This window comes from Amblyomma americanum, chromosome 4 (genome assembly GCF_052857255.1).
Source record: "Amblyomma americanum isolate KBUSLIRL-KWMA chromosome 4, ASM5285725v1, whole genome shotgun sequence".
In the NCBI taxonomy this organism is placed as follows: domain Eukaryota; kingdom Metazoa; phylum Arthropoda; class Arachnida; order Ixodida; family Ixodidae; genus Amblyomma; species Amblyomma americanum.
In genome coordinates this window covers 141994397-142008151 of record NC_135500.1, presented here as the reverse complement: position 1 = coordinate 142008151, position 13755 = coordinate 141994397, and the positions used below count along the sequence as shown (strand labels likewise).

Genomic DNA, 13755 nt, shown 5'->3' with positions numbered 1-13755 from the left:
GGACTGACTAATGCATTAAAAGGCGCGAAAGGAACTCACAGGTCAAAACGTGCGTGATCCTGGGGGAGCCCTAATGGATTTTCATTGTCTGAATCCTTAAGTTGTGTTTCACGACGATGTCGACTTTTAAACTCTGGAATATGAAAGATCCTCATACTGTGTAGCTATAGACAAAATACTTTTTTCTCTGTATTTTTAGCCTTGTCGAAAAGTTCAATATTCTGAAAGTAGTTGCATGCTTTCATACCATTTGTTACGTGTTCCCCATCATTAGTCAATTAGGCAGCACTCATTGTTTTTCGTACAGTACTGCAGGCAGTCAGGCAAGCGAATTTGGCTCCTGTACAGATAATTAACAACAGTCGCTCGCACAAAGTTTGACGCTATCAGCCGCGCCATATTTGAAGACTGGTCAGAGCGTTTTATATCTTTTCGAACTGTACTAAACATCGAAGAACATAATGCACGTGGTCTCAGTTCAACGGGAGCAAACCAGTGATCTCTAAACGTTCTCAAGGTCTTAATAATCTAAAAACTATTAGGGAGGCTTCCCTCCTTCTTGAACATTGGTCTCAGAGCACACAACTGGATTCTGGACAGTGTCAAGGATAATTGACGACTCCTGTCGGTGTTCGTGTGCTTGGCTAGCTCAAGGAACGGTACCATAAATTCCTATCTACTTATAATTGAGTGCACCACCAGGGCTCAGGAATTGCTGGCAGAACTGACGCAAGCCTAGTTCCACCTGTAGCCAACAAAAATTTCAATCTCATGTTTTAACACCACTTTGTGGAACCTAAACTGCTGAGGCATGCTCATTTCCTTCTAAGGTGACACGATGAGTTTTTCAAAAATTGTGACTTAGTCGAAACCGAAATACCTGACGAAAGTTAGTGTCCTGTTTAGCTCTTTTATAACAAACTCTTCAATTACATACTGATGATGAACATTATGCAGTGTTTCAGCTTTTTGTACGAAATACTAATCCAGTAGAGCCCTAAGCATGTGTACCTTGAACACTTAGAATTATTATCATAGCGTTTGTTAAGTACAGATGTCCTTAAAGGCACGCAATTGTAAGGCAAACATTGTACAAAAAGCACTTTCATCTCCAAGTGGCCCTTCCTGTGTACACCAGCTATGTTGAAGCTTGGCTAAATAATAGTACAACGTTTCTACATTCACGGCACTATTCTGTTCTAAAACTCGACTTCTTTTGTGTTTCTTGCTCAAACACGTTATATCGTTGGCGGCGTATAACCACAAAACATCGTTAATACACTTCTTGCAAAAAGTAAACTTGATCGTAAAACTATGTTTTGCAATAGCCTGTGCGTCAAGGCGCCCATTGCCCGGATAAAAAAGAAATAGTCTGTTAAGCGAGTTAGAAAAAAAAGGCTTGAACACTCGCAATACTATGCGCTCTTTTCATTTCGCTTATGAAAGAAGAGCCAACATTTAACGTAAAAACCAAACATCGTCAAATTTTCAACTAAACATCTCGTGAAAGAGTGGAGCGTTAATGAGGCCACTTGTATTTATCGCCGTGGGTTTGAGTGCCGCCTGTTAGTTTCTTAAAACTTCTTTTTTGAAGGACATGCAACGTTCAACTCATTTAGGTTGGATCATGATGTAGTGATATAGGCTATGACTTCTATGAAAATCATAACGTGGATATTCCGCCTTCCAACTGTCGAAACGCTTAATCTCAGCAAAAGTAAGCCTCACGCTGTTAAGTGAAAAGAATGAAAGGATCTCCAATTTCAATTCATTGTACGAACTAGTTCTGTATTCTTCTCTTTAAAAGCATGTGTTAATTTGAGAATCGAAGGCTTTGACAGTTGATTGTCTACTTTGGTCTGAACATACAACAAATTTACGACAAAACAAGCATGAAAAGTAATAAACATTCTAGCATATGATACAGCTTATTACTTGTGCCGAAAGTTTTATACCATCTGCATACTAGCATTAAAATAATCATGATAAAATTATGTTTTTGTTGGCATACTGCACATCCCGATATCGATTACTGTCGTTTAAACTATAAACTTGCGTTAAATGATGAAAGCTGTTATTGATAGTAAAAACAAAAAGAAAGACTTTCCCTTTACGATGTTGCCGATTTAGCGATGAATAAATAATACCCATTTCAAATCCTCATCTTTCCCTCATGCCATTGCGATTGTATTTCTCTGCAGAAGTTTATACTCTGCGAGCTATCGCTTTTTTATATAAAGTAACTAGCAGACGGTAGGTCTTAAAATTAGCGTGCAGAAAACCAAAATAATGTTCATTAGCCTCGAAAGGGAACAGCAGTTTACAATTGATAGCGAGGTGCTGGAAGTAGTGCGGGAATACGTCTGCTTAGGGCAGGTAGTGGCCGCTGATCCGTATCATGAGAGGGAAATAACTACAAGATTAAGAATGGGGTGGAGCGCATATGGCAAATTCTCGCAGATCATGAGTGGCAGTATAACAATATCCCTCAAGAGAAAAGTGTACAACAGCTGTATCTTACCGGTACTCACCTACAGGGCAGAAACGTGGAGGCTAACAAAAAGGGTTCTGCTTAATTTAAGGACAACGCAGCGAGCTATGGAAAAAAATTATAGGTGACACGCTAAGAGGTCACAAGCGGGCAGAGTGGGTGAGGGAAGAGACGCGTGTTAATGACATCTTAGTCGAAATCAAGAGGAAGAAATGCGCTTCGGCAGGACGTGTAATGCGAAGGCAAGATAACCGCTGGTCCTTAAGGGTAACGGAGTGGATTCGAAGAGAAGGCAAGCTTAGATTCCAAGCTCAGCGCAAACTGCTTAAACAAGGAATAAGAGGAGGAGGAGGAAAGGCAGGGAGGTTAACCAGAAGAAAAGCCGGTTTGCTTCCCTGCACGGAGGAAAAGGGGTTAGGGAAGGCAGGCTGCAGCATTTTTATCACTTTTTAGTGTAAAGGCTTTGTCAATTTATTTCTGCCGTAAACGCCCGCGTAGTGCTCACACCTAGTCCCAGATATTTTTGTATTTAAAACTTCCGAAATATAAAATTTTGACGCCGGAGTAGCTGCCGTGAACTGCTGGTAATAAATCCTTGCACGGTTTAGCTCTCAGGCGCACAAAGTGCACCATTTCTTTGTATTGTCATTCGGGTATACGCGATTTGTTCTAAGGGCACCGTGAGTGCTCCGTGAAAAATATTCGCTTATGAGTGGGTATGCAGCCGAATGAAAAAGAACACTACGCAGCCCGCAGCAGTCGGCCTCTGTAGTGTGTGTTGATGACCAGAGAGACAAGCATTCAAGTAAGACTTGCCGCGTGTGCGCTTGTCAAAAGCTGGAAGGCAAAGTGCTTGTCAACCGGGTGTTGAAAGAAATGAAACGGATACATCTCTTTTTTTCATTCTGAGAGCTCCCATTTTTGTGCGCAAACACTTTTCTTAGTGCATAGTTTCGTTTCAGCAGCCCCTTGGTTTTTAAAAGGCTCAATATGCTTAATTGCATGCAAACTACATCGGTGCTGTGCCTTATTACATTCCCATTCCATACTGGCCCTCCAGAAGCCAAGGAATTATTTCGTAATCACTGCAACGGCGCAACGGCAACAGCTCAGCACAGCCTTGACTGACTACCTCAGGCGGCTTCTTGAGAAATCCTCTCTACGTAGTATTCTCACTCTATTTCTCTTTATCTCGCGTTCTCTCGTAATAATAGGCGTTATCACAATCACAAAAGGCTACGTCGAAAGCCTGCGTTATCTCCAACTTGCGTCACAAAACGTTTATCTTTCGGCATATCACACGAACGTTTGGCTAAGGAAAGACCTCCTCTTAAGACTGCTCGCTGGCGTTTCTACGCAAGAGAGTTTGCTGGATGTTCCACATACGTCGGGTCTACACCAAGGCAGTTCGATTCCTCTGCAGGTGAGTGTCCGGAGGCCCATCTTGACGGCTTGAATGTTCCCACTTATCGGCTGTGTGACGCTTGGATCAGTAGAGCAGGCGCTAAGAAAACCGTGTGCAGAGCTCAGGTACAGAAATTTCCTGTGTCCAGATTTATGCTAGGAGAGCAAAATAGGAAACTCCACCGAGCAAAATAGGAAACTAGTGCACATCGGTTAGGTTCTATTTACTGTTGCCCAGCTGTCTTCCTTAAGGAAACGTTTTTTTGTCTCAGTTACTTTAGTAGCCTTGTCATAAATATTTTCGATATAAATAAATTATCTCTGCGACATTTTTCGGCACTATTTCATTCCGTCAGTTTCATGCAGCGATGCTACTCTATACACCACAAATTCCGGAATATAGCCGTCGTCTGTCTTTAAGTGCAAAGAAGTCTAGTATTTCATTTGAGTGGACCATTCTTGATACGCCTCATTCTGTGCCGAAAGGTCAGTTTAAGCCAGAAGTAAAAATTAAGCGAGTTCAGCTTAAGAGCTCGTAGTAATTTGGTTTTCTTTGAACACAGCGGTATATCTACATTCGCGCAGCTTGCGCAGATGCTCATTGAGGTGAGGCACTTCGCCTTGTCGCGATTGGATACTCAAGCTCTTCGTCCTTCATGCTCAAGTATTCCTTATATAAACTGGTTTTGTTTCAAGCACATTGGCAACTGCAGGGTCAGGAGCGGAGCAACACGGGCTGCGCACCCATTGTCCGCGAATCAGACATAAACTTGATGCGGCTATGAGAGCGACGGTCACTACATTCCTCTCGGCATACACTGAATACGTATTGTAAACTGCTGTATCTGAAAACTATTGCGTTCTCCTACGGACGAAAGCTAACATTATGTAGGTTCAGCTGGCAGTGGACAGAATTAACAAGGAGGGGGGTGCGAGGGCACGGTACAGCTTCTGCTGCCATTTCTTCGTCACCTACGACGGCTTAAGGTCTTTGCGATTTTTCTGTTTGTATTCTTGTATTCTTGAAATGCTCTCGTGGGCCTTGCACTGTTCTTCATCAAGCAAACAGACGCTTTAGGATGCCCTGGAAAATGTCTATATTTTTAAAGACACCCAGAAGGAGACTTGGCAAAGGCTTGAAACAAATGGGGTCATTTTTTCTATGCACGCTTCTTTTTCGGCAGCGTGCAAGGGGCAAATGGCGAGGGCAGCAACTGCACTCTAGCCCACGCCAGAGTTAAATTTTCTTCAAAGATGTGAACTCTGTATTTCAAGCCAAGCTGACGTCAATACGATTTCAGCGATACCAACACGCATTTCGCAATCAGTGAACATTAACCGCCGAACGACCAGCCGGGAAACCCGAAGGCACTTACAACTCTAGAGGTGCTGTCGCGGAAAGACGTGAAAGCTGGCCGACTAAAAAACCAGACACAAGCCATGGGTGCCGTCGGAAGCGGTGATACTTGCCTAATGAGAGTTAGAGCTGACTTTATTGCAAGATCGGCAAATCGGCATATATGAGATCCATTCATGTTTACCTTTGTCGCAGCGTACAAGGAGCAAATGGCCGCAGTTCGTGCCAAGCCCTACTACCAGATCATCGATGGCGTCCCGAGGTGCCCGTTAGCTCTACCTGATGCAGTGAGACGCGCCCTCAGCTTCGTTGCCAAAAAAGGCGACCTCCTCCAGGTGTCTTTCCCGAAGAGCGGCACCCACTGGGTCCAGTACATCACTCAGCTTATACTCAATGAAGGAGAACCGGTCAGCACGTACGAAGACTTCACTAGAGGCGCTATGTTCATTGAGTACCGAGAAGACGCCATGGACTACACGGCGAGCACGCCAGTGCGGACACTGTGCACCCACCTTCCGTTACGCAGAGAGACGCTCAACCCGGAGGCAAAGTACGTCTACGTTGCCCGGAATCCCTGGGACGTCTGCGTGTCGCTCTACCACCACGTATGACAAGTATATATCTCTAATAGATTGCAGAATTTCGCGGGTGTTGTTAAAGAGTCGGTGACCGTAATACTTACCAGTCTGGCATGGTACTGGCCAGTGACAAGTTGTTACTAAGTCAACGGACTTTTTTAATAACGTCACACTACTGTATTACGATTACCACTACAATACCACCACCATTATACAGATCACGCCCACTGCGGGGGAAAGACTCCTCCAAAAACTTTTCATTATTTCTGCCTAGCGCAAATCGCCGGATGCCCTGTTCTAGCTAACATCCTGATCTGATTTCACCACAAGACTTTGGCTATGTTTTTCTTTCTTAGAATGCATTCTTTCAAGGATTCAAAAACAAGGGTTGACGAGGATCCTCAGTGAGCTGGCCCAGCGTATTGAAGCTCTCCGTCGACGATTGTTCCTTTTGTTTTGTGTTATCAAGAACACAATCTTCTTTCCATCTGTCTACCGCGGAATGTACTTTTACCCCAAACGACAGCCGATTTCATTTTCGTCCCATATCATGTGTTACTCTTGTTTGGTATACTAAGGCTATTCCTGTTTCCATTCCATAGCAACCTGTTGTATGCTCAATATAATTTCAAACTAATATTTCTTTATGTACGACCTGTACAAAACGCAGTAGACCGGCGCATACGTACACAGAGCAATACTGATGCATCCAAAGTTCGAAGAAAAAACAACAAGGCTGTGCTAGTGGAAGTGAGAGCGAACCTGTGTGGAGTTAGGCGATTCCTGTTCTTTGTAAAAAGTTAGTGAGTGAAACAAAGGCATTGTTTCCGCAATATTTAGTAGGTTCTCATAGCGTTATGAACTATCTCCTGACCGTTTAAATGTCTAAGGAGCCAGGAAAATTTTTCCCTCAGTCAGAAAATATTTGAAAACTCACAAGTGTCCACAGTTTTCAACTCGCATGCTGACTGCTTGAAGAACGCCTGCTTTATAGCAAACAAACGTGTAAACAGCGAAGAGTTAAATTCTATTTCAGAATTAAATGGATGTTTCCTGCTGTGATCTTACATATTCGTAGGTGAAAGACCTCAGCTCATACCGCTTTGACGGGACATTCGATGACTTCCTTGAAGCGTTCCTGGCGGGAGACCTTCCTTACGGGGACTACTTCGAACACGTGATGGCCGGATACTCACTGAGGGAAGAGCCCAACGTGCTATTCATCACCTACGAGGAACTGATGTGGGACAAACGCGGTGGCGTAATGCGACTAGCCCACTTCATTGGGGAGCGCTACGGGAAAATGTTAGAAGGAGACAGCGAGGAAAGCCGGAAAAGACTGGAGCTCATCCTTGAGAGGAGTACTGCTGAAAACATGAGAAGCGTCATGGTTCTAAACTTGAGCGACCATCCCGACCCACTGTTGGACAAGCGTCTGAAAGATCTGAGCATATCGAGCAAAGCCGCCTACGGGGGCGATCCCAAACGCCACAACTTTGTCAGAAAGGCCAAGGTCGGTGGCTGGAAAGAGCACTTCTCACCTGAGCAGCTCCGACGCCTCGAAGCCACGATCGCAGAAAAGACGCAAGAGTCTGAAGTCATGAACCTTTGGAGCGACATACGACAGGAAGCGTTCCAGCTCTGCGCACGACAGGATTAGCATTTTACTCTGAATATGCGGACAAGCTGTTACGCCCATTTTCTGCCCTTAAGCGAAGCATGCAGTCTATATGATAGCGCAGGAACTCTGCGGCACTTTTTCGTTTGATGATGTTACAGTTTCTATACGAATCAGCAGTGTCCAGTTCAACTATCCATATTTGTTAATAAACTGAGTTTTTCAGCGTAGACTTAACAAGTAAAGTACTTTTATTCTATATAAGCTTTCGTACCTTCCGCTGACCACGGAAGCCTGGCATATGTCTCGATCTCTTTTCTGTTGCCGGAGCCCTTTTTCCTGTCAGTGGAGTGGCAGCGATGAAGTCAGTTTCATGTTCCTACTTCGCGCGTTAACATTTACAAGGACCTGCCGAACTAATCAGAATCCTGGGTTAAAATTTTTGCCTACGGCTGTGTCATTTACCATGCAGCAAAAAGTATTATCGGTGTCGGTTCCCTTCAAGTAAATCATAACATTATACTTTGGTGCTTGAATGACGCGTGGAACTTAAGCCGACTAAATGCAAACAGATTCGCTGTTCATGTTCAGCAGTTTTGGACCGTAAACGCCGCGCAAACAATGCCTAAGTGATGTTAGTAAACTATTACATATCGTTACTTTGAGGCTTTCCAGACATGAAACCCTAACACCCATTTTAAAACTTCCCCCTGTGTAACCACTAAATCTGAAAGTTCATAACTTCCAAATACAGCCAAGCAGGAAACAAGAAACACAGTGAAGGAAGAGTGAATAAAAAAAATCACGCTGGTGTTTTCTAGCTTACGACCTAAAAATGAATAATAAATAGTGGAACGAATCTGAAAGAATATAGTGCAAAAGAAGGTGACATGACTTGTTTTCCTGACAAGTGCCAAAAGTGATTGATGTTTCTGTGATGGTCATCTGGTTAGGAGACTATTGAGTCTCGTGGAAATAAACCATTCGTGCGTTTGCCTTCAGACCTGTTCAGTCTCGCTGTCATTGGCTACAAGAGAGAGCACGTCTCGTAGCTTCCTAAACCACATTTTGATCACATGAGCATCTCAATACCCGAGCGAAAAGGCTAAGCACACTCACTTTCAAGGTTGGCCTATTCGTCACACAAATGCACTAAAAAGCTGTTGTTGTTGTTGTTGTTGTTGTTGACCTCACACAATGGCACATACCCACAAGGGGGATTGGCCATAACCAGGCGGTGACTATTTAAATGACCAGTTGCATGTGGCAAGCATGGGATGACCTACCAAAATTTGGATCGCACAGTTTCCGTAGCCGAGGTGGTTGCAGGAGGTTAGGGGGGTCATACAAACTAAAAATTAGGCAAAGAAGGGGTAGGGATTACTATAAGTGGTTGCAAAAACCGAAATACAGAAGCTGATAATGGGATGGGCAGGACGAAAGCTCATGATGGTAGACTTTTTGATTCTAGGAGATAATTTTGAACGGCAGAGCAAACATTCCCATTGGTATGGCCAAGCATAGAAGCGCCAAGAGACAGAACAACCGCAGAAGACAGGCGCAAGCTGAGATTCTGTTTTGGAACTTCTAATAGTCGCCTCCTAATCGATGAGTAGCGACGGCAAAAAAGAAGAAAGTGCTCTATTGTTTCCGGCTCCTCACAATACGGACACGATGGGGAGATCGCCAGACCAGGCCTGTAGAGGTAAAAATTTAGTTGCGGCACCCGGCAACGAAGCCTCGTGAAGGAAACTTCAAGATTGCGCGATCGCCAGACTGAGCTTCTCCAAGGGAACAGTAGGTGCTCAGTGGGTAGAGCACAGTACATTGCATGCGGAGGTCTTGGCGTCCGTTTTCTCTTCTTAACCCGTATTTACTCATCAACATACAGAGCCTGCAAATGCTTCCATTCGTCAATCAAGTAGCATGACCACAAGGTGTAACTACCAACCTCTTAATAGTCGTGACTGTGCAGCGCCCACAAATCCTTCCATTCGCCGACCAACTCTCGCAAGCGCAGTTTCACTTAATGTTATTTCGACTGGACCGGGCTTCTGTTTTTCACCATATAACTGTTTGTACCTAAACTGGTAGAACGTATTTTTGGCCCCTTCTTAACCTATCTGTAGCGGATACTATGCAGCGCCCGCAGATGCTTCCATTGGTGAACCAATGAACTCCATCAAAAGTTTTACTAATCGTATTTCGAGTTAATCGAGCCTCTGCGTTGCTTCCACCTCTTCTCTTCAACAATATGTGCGCCTAGCCGTGCTGTGTGCCCTTCTCGTCCCTGCTTAACATCTAGTTACCGGCGCCACGGGTCTATTGGTTGTTGAGCGCAGAATTAAGGATTGGTTTGGTTTGATTTATGCGCGTTTAAAGTCCCAAAGCGATTCAGGCTATGACAGACGCCGTAGTTAAGGGCTCCGGAAATTTCGACCCCTTGGGGTTCTTTAACGTGAACTGACCAGAGCTAAGCAACCCCCACACTGCCTTGTATATTGACTAACTTCCAAGCCGTCGGGCGTCCCGGCTTTCTAACGCAGATTTCTGGCTGCTGCAGCCGAGAACCTGATCTTTTTCCAGACTGCAAGCCTTCTAAGGCCCACACGGCGCGCTTCCACTCGGCGGAAAGTGTCGACAGTTCCCTTCATGGTCCCCCTCGAATTCGCTGCGGTCCCATACGATGCTCGATCGAGTTTGCCGACAACTATAGCGGAAAGCATTTCAGGCTTAAAAGTGATGTTTGGGGCGCCGTGGCGGCTCAGGGGTTACTTTGCTCGGCAGCTGACACGAAAGACGCCGGTTCGATCCCGGTTGCGGCAGTGACATTTCGATGGAGGCGAAAGGCTAGACGCCCGTCTACTGTGCGATGTCAAAGCACGTTAATAAAACGAGGTGGTTGAACCTTCCGGAGCCATTTTGTACGGCATTCCTAATAGCCTGAGTTACTTTGGGACGTTAAACCCTATAATACCAAACCAAACCTAAAGGGATGTTTGCAAATAGCATCAAGTTACTGAAATGCGATAAAAAATTCATTGTGTGTCTGATCTTGAGTAGATTTAAGCTAAGTGAACTATACAAACGCAGCAAGTGAAAGCAGCCAAGTATAACGAACACTTTGATATTTATGCGGTTTACTGCGCGATTATGCACACGTACTTGGCATGCGCCACACAAATGACGTACTGTTTCGTGCTACGTTGTCCCCAAAATGTATTCACGTGATGAGCACTCGGTCAGCACGTAGTTCGCACATGACCAACATGTGGTCGTCGGTTCCTCTCTACCTGGTCACAAACACCTCAGGTATATGGAAGCACGTGCTTGCAGGCCCAACAATAACAACAGGGTCTGCGTTTGTGCAGCCACTTCCCGTAAATAAGTGGGTCCACTTCCCACATCCTAAAATTATGAGCACTAAGCCTGACCCGTCGTTAGGGGGCGCCCGATTGTCAGCAAGAACTTACGTGCTGTTAATGCGAAATTATTTGTGTCTCATTTTGGGCTACTGATTAACTATATTATTTCATTAGCTAGTGTTTGTCCATAACCGGTACTAATGTCTTAAGCTCCTTTAGGTTAAAAATGTTTTGGTTCTAGACCATTAGGCAAACGCCTTTAGTTGGGAGGTCTTTAGATCAAAGCCATCTAGGGTGAAGCCCATTATGTCAAAGGCGTTTACCTATGACTCAAAACCCCTGCAACCCAAGGGCCTTCACCCTATAAGCTTTTGACCTAAAGGCCACCAGGTGCCTACGTGTACATTGGGTCCTCTATTGACTTGCTTACGGTCGCTGTGGCAGCCGTGCAGATGACGTCATTGAAGTTTTCGTGCCATTTCCTCTGGCCAACAACACTCGGTTTCTAATGCGGAGTACCATATAATGCTTTCTCGTTAAAAAAGGCTGTCGTATCTGATGTCATTATGTCAGCTACGTCAACTAGCGGCGGCCTCACCCGTCGCTATTCTCAGCGAGAGCACCCTAAGTCGCTTCAATTTTGCAAAGCATTCTGTTTAGTGAAGGCGGACTCTCGCATGTTTTGTTTAGGATACGGTTGAGAGTATTTTGTGTGACGAAGATTGAAGGCAATATGAGCGCACGGTACAAATGCGAGTAAAACAATATTGACATAGTGACGTCACTGAAGCTGGGAAAATCGCGTCGTGCGGCTGGCACGGTACCATGCTTTGTGAACACACTGGCAGTTTTGTTAGCAGCGTGTTCATAACTACAGCTCAGAGCCTAGCTACTTACCACTCCGATGGCACGTCACTGGTGGTAATCTTTTTTTACTGGCGACTGTACATTTGATTATAAGTATTGGCAACGTATGGAGTTCGCTATATTGAGCAAACGGATCCTTTTCAAAAATGCATATTCCTAACAGCGAGGACAGAGCTCCTATACATTTCTTACCTTGAGTGCCATATTTACGTAGTGCTACACTACTAAAGAAGACTTCGAAAATCCCTGTACGAGAGCATACTGCACTCGCGGTAAAGACAGACGGGCAGGATAACTTATTTTCAATGTTAAGTTCAGAAAGCTGCATCAGAAATACCCAGATTAGTTTTCAAATATCCTCAGCGCTGAAGATTATGTCTAAAAAGCAGCATGTTTATATGGTACTTTAATAATAGAAGTCATCATCACCATTTACGTTCACAATAGTCCAAGTTGAAGGTGATTTATGTTCCCACAAAGTACAAAATATTTTTATACTTGATCAACGTTGATACACGGTTTGAAGTGTAGCCAGAAAATCAACAAAACAACGAAATAATTTTACAACAGACCGAAAATACAGAACCGTAGAGCTCCTCCTACTATGAACGGTAAACGTGTGTGCCATTTCTACCAAGCAAATTGACGACAGTTTCACCTCCGTATGCTTATTTTTGGGAATAAAGAGTACAAAGAGAATTTGGGAGTTTTCACAGCGCTTACCTTCTCCGAAATAGAAATGCTAAGCAATTATATTCACTACGCAAAGCTAGAAGTGGTTACTTGCATTAAAGAACCCGACTCTTACCTTTACAAGGCGCACTGCGGAAACTCTTCCTGCATTCAATGAGCGGACAACACGGCACCCTTAGATTAGAAGCCGTCTTCAGTGCACATTGTTACGTCCGTATTAAGACTCCGAGTGCAAATATGCAAATTAGCCTGGCAGCTGCCACGGAATTCTCAACTTTGAACTGGTGGCATGACAGCTCCTCCCACCGTTCAGTCAAAGGCGAGCGTGGTTGGATAGGGTCTATTATAAGGACATTGAAAGAACTTCTCTCTGAGTCGGAGGCAATACTGCTTCTCGGTGGAAAGTTTGTTGCGTGGAGTTTCCCGTTTCCAAAAAATCTATTCATAAATCTACAACTGGCCAACTATTAGCCTCGTTAGCTCCAGTCTATTGGTACGAAAACCGATGAGGGTAAGTTGATAGTCGAGGCCAATTATGGGACAGAGGCTGCTTGCGGACACAAAGCGCGGCTAGGCCGTATGAGTTGCAAGGTTTTCGCTGCCATAAAGAGTAGCCTGATTCGCATCAGCCGCGTCAACATTCTTTACAGAACGTCATTTATCAGAACTTTTTCCTTGGTCTAATCTTCAACAAAGTAAAAAGGACGTCACTGGTCTCAGAAATATCAGGTTACCGTTCTAAGGTGCCAACTTGTATAACCTTTGTTGTCACGTTGCTGTGCCTGTAATGCAGTCACTTAGGCATCGTTGAGCTGCTTAATAGGAGCTTTCAACTCTTATGACCGTCGATAATGTTTTGTAAGAATAATAAAATGAAATAAATCAGTAGTTTTCTAAGAGAGAGCGATGAGGAACTAGTTGGTATGACATGATTAAAAAACATAACACTGAGCAGAGTTCAAGACACAGTAAAGAAGCAAACAGGACGAGCTCAGTCTCAGGCTCAGGCTGAGCTCGTCCTGTTTGCTTCTCGCCTGTGTCTTGTCCCCTGATCAGTTTTATCGTTTGTAATCAATAGTTTTCGTGATGTAGAATGCACCAGACATCGACTAATAGCGGAAAAGCAACGGGCAGCGATCAGTTTTTGCGAACATAACAGTCACAAAATTAAACATGTATACTCCCTTTAATATGAATGGGTGCACGTACACCATCTGCAGAACACTCTCTAGTGCGTTTTCTTAAAGCTTCGTTTTGTGGAAATTTATTCAAACAAAAAAGCTGCGGCGTATATTCAGACCCCGGCTTTACGAATCTCTGGGTAGAAAAAATGGGTTCCAAAAAAGAAGTTCCCGGAAAAAAAAAGTCCCCGGATGACACCT

At 44.3% G+C, this 13755-nt stretch overlaps 1 protein-coding gene across 1 annotated transcript; it reads left to right on the top strand.

Moving 5' to 3' along the window:
• Window positions 1–3801: 3801 nt before the first annotated feature.
• Window positions 3802–7678, top strand: LOC144130386 (amine sulfotransferase-like). The gene is made up of 3 exons (XM_077664308.1): window positions 3802–3914; window positions 5448–5857; window positions 6909–7678. The coding sequence occupies exons 2-3, from the start codon at window positions 5462–5464 to the stop codon at window positions 7488–7490; spliced, it is 978 nt and encodes a 325-aa protein (XP_077520434.1). The 5' UTR covers window positions 3802–3914; window positions 5448–5461; the 3' UTR covers window positions 7491–7678.
• The last annotated feature ends 6077 nt before the right edge of the window (window positions 7679–13755 follow it).

What these genes read in the sequence shown, in the direction of transcription:
- LOC144130386 (XM_077664308.1), top strand. Translation starts at nt 5,462, where the DNA reads ATGGCCGCAGTTCGTGCCAAGCCCTACTACCAGATCATCGATGGCGTC. An exon ending in GCGTGTCGCTCTACCACCAC is followed by an intron (nt 5,858 to 6,908) that starts GTATGACAAGTA and finishes ACATATTCGTAG; the next exon opens with GTGAAAGACCTCAGCTCATA.